General features: G+C 37.2%; 1 protein-coding gene across 1 annotated transcript; it reads left to right on the top strand.

Annotated features, from left to right (window-relative positions):
• Positions 1 to 633: 633 nt before the first annotated feature.
• LOC146323287 (olfactory receptor 6N2-like) lies at positions 634 to 1566 on the top strand. Its single transcript, XM_084724175.1, has one exon. The coding sequence runs from the start codon at positions 640 to 642 to the stop codon at positions 1564 to 1566; it is 927 nt and encodes a 308-aa protein (XP_084580301.1). The 5' UTR covers positions 634 to 639.
• Positions 1567 to 3332: the final 1766 nt, after the last annotated feature.

Genomic DNA, 3332 nt, shown 5'->3' with positions numbered 1-3332 from the left:
GCAGTTTGTCCGCTCTGCGCTGCCATAGACGGCGCAGGATGATGATCTATGTTAGTCGACCCGACCGTATGTAACTATAAATGGCTATTTCTAAAGTAACGGGAACATATAGATTATGAGTTTACTTTGATTGATAATAATAAATAACATACTTATATATAATATATCTCATTTATGTACATAAATTCCTGTAATTATTACACACTGGTCCTTTAAGAAGGGCCCCTCTAACTTTTGATGTTTCTATTTGTTCAACAACCAGGTTTTGTTTGTAAAAAATAATGTTCAGCATTTAGTCCATTTCTATAGTAATGAACATTATAATAGAGTGGAAAGGAAAACATGACAGAGTCAAACAACCCAGTAAACAAGACCTATGGGTCCAGGTCTCAAGAGTTTGATGATGTTGTTCAGATGACATAAGTACTTGATAAAGAATTTAAAGAGATCCATGGAGGTGATGCAGGTTGATTAAAATCAATCCACAGGCTGACTTTATGAATCTGTTTACTGGAATATGGATGTCAGAGCCAGGTAACAGTGAATAAAAGTCAACTGAGTACAAGATCCTGAGTATAGTATGTTCATGTAATCTTTAAAGTGTGAATTTTCTCTTAACATTTTCTTCTGATAACCTGAATGGATAATCAAGCAAATGTAACATATATATTTATTGATGGTTATGTGGAGGTGCACAAATATGGGTATCTTTATTTTGTGATCATGTTCACAGCATATATTCTAATAATCTGCAGTAATTCTACTATTGTTTGTCTTATCTGGATTCACCAAAATCTCCATGAGCCTATGTACGTTTTCATTGCAGCTTTGTTAATCAACTCTGTTCTTTACAGCACTGCTATCTACCCAAAACTCTTGATTGACTTTTTATCAGAGAAACAGATCATCTCTTATTCTGCCTGTCTCTTTCAGTTTTTAATATTTTACTCTTTAGGTGGTGCAGAGTTCTTACTGTTGGCAGTCATGGCCTATGACAGGTATGTGTGTATATGTAAACCTCTGCAATATCCAACTATCATGAGGAAAACAACTATCAGTATTTTATTGGCTTTAGCCTGGCTTCAGCCTGCTTGTCAGGTCGTGATGACAGTTGTGCTGAATGCTAATAAAAAACTCTGTAGCTTTGTTTTAAATGGGATTTTTTGCAATAATACAGTTTTCAAACTTCAGTGTGTGATCTCAGAAACACAAACTATAATTGATATGATCACACTACTAAATGTTGCACTAATTCCTGTACTTTTCATACTTTTTACATATTCCAGGATACTTATAATTTCCTATCGAAGTAGCAGAGACGTCAGGAAAAAAGCTGCACAGACCTGTTTACCACACTTGATAGTTTTAATCAACTTTTCCATTTTGTGTACATATAATGTCATTATAGATCCATTAGGATCAGATTTTCCAAAGACTGTTCGTTTGATAATGACTTTACAATTAGTTTTGTACACTCCTCTCTTTAATCCAATCATATATGGACTGAAAATGAAAGAAATCTCTAAACACCTCAAGAGGTTGTTCTGCTCAGTCAAAATGAACTAATGTATCATCACTGAAAACTGACCAGTGTCTCATTTCTTCTGTATTCACACTGAAGTTGGTGAGGCCTCTGATCCTTGTTTGGTGTTTTAATGTAAGAAACTGTTTCTATGACTGATACAGTAAAGTAACATCAGTATTGTGATGTATTTATTGATCGGTCAGGTAAAGTTAATTTTCTAACATAGTATTTTGATTCTAAGTCTTCATTCATGTCACTTTGTTGCTTTCTAATAATTGTTGTAATATTCACACACAGATGCAAACACAGCCACCACACAGCTGTAGTGTCCACTGAGATACTGTCATGACCTTTTTTTTTTTTTTTTAAATAATTCTTCAGTCGACTGAAGTGCATTTACCTTCTACAATGTATAACTGAGAATTACGTGGCTTATAAAAGATCCTAAAATGTCTTGAAAGGTCACTGTTTTGTTTGAGAGAGATTTTCAAAGTTGCACAATAAGCACTTGCACACGGCTGCTGATCAAAACTGATGGGTTGATTCTCAGTGAAACTGTCAAACTGCTCACAAGTTTTAAATATTCTTTCATCATTTGTGCATCACCTGCAAAATGATCCATTCAATTATCAAAATCTATCACACAAATGTATATTTCATAAATACCCATGACATGTAATGTTTGTGATGGCAAATGAACTGCCAGGTGACAGTAATGAACAAAGAATCAGGTGGACGTCATTCTGTGGCAAATTTTCTATATCTGACTTTACATTAAAGATCACAGGTGACTTTTTTGTTTACACTAACCCTAACCTGAGGCACAGTGGAGGTAAACACATGTAAACTCCGTTAACAGCTTTTTCATATGAGGCAAGAGTTTATTCATCTATTTTCAGATCAACTGGATCAATCAGTGAGAGGAAAAAGGTGTGTAAACTACAGTTTGCTCACTTCTGCATTTACACTTTGCTACCAAAAGATACCATATACATACTAACATTATTATTATTATTATTTTCCTGTGCACTGCAGTGTTGTTATTGACCTTCACCAGTAACCTTTGACCTCCTGTTGAAATCTGAATCTAAAGTTCAGTGTGATATGCTGCAGCATTCAAATGGACAAACTGACATTATTGTATAAATCAGTAAGCAATGTGTTGCAATCAACAAGGTGAACACAGACACAGAATTGACCCTTCACTAACCACCACCCTCCTTTCAGCAAATATTGGTCAGATGGCATTTGTAGGTGTCCTTGAAGTGAACATGCTTGACTTTTTAGCCTCCCTCCCTTGGCTGTGTGGCAGGCATTTTCCAAGCATGGTGTGTTCTAGAGTGAATGATAGGCTGAGGATATGCACTAGGCACAGTATTTGTAGGCGGCGCCCCAGTTGCTTGCTGTGAGTAGGTGGAATGGTCAGAGGGTGGCTCAGCTTGGGGTGCTGGGTAAGAACTGGATGGATAAAATTCTAGAGGCACCAAAAGTGTGCCTGATCCAGATAGTTCTGAGGTGGCTGTAGCTGGTTGTAACCTGAGTAGTACATGGCCGGCTCCATCGGATGGGATGCTGAATTCATATGAGATGAGGACAGGATATAGCCCTTCATTATCTGCAGCTAATGCATCATCCTTTCTAGGAGGTCCATCATGGTGTCTTTGGATGCTGAAGACTCCCTTTAACTTCTCTGATATCCAGCAGAGTGGTAACTTTAATCAGCTGGTGGGTCAATGCAGTGCGCTGCTCAAGTAATGTTTGGCTCATGCTGAGTCCACGTAGCAGGGCGGCCGTCTATGGGAATAGG

Source organism: Lutjanus erythropterus, chromosome 8 (genome assembly GCF_056507025.1).
Source record: "Lutjanus erythropterus isolate fLutEry1 chromosome 8, fLutEry1.hap2, whole genome shotgun sequence".
NCBI lineage: Eukaryota > Metazoa > Chordata > Actinopteri > Lutjaniformes > Lutjanidae > Lutjanus > Lutjanus erythropterus.
Note: the sequence above shows the minus strand (reverse complement) of the source record. Positions and strands in the feature narration are given on the sequence as shown.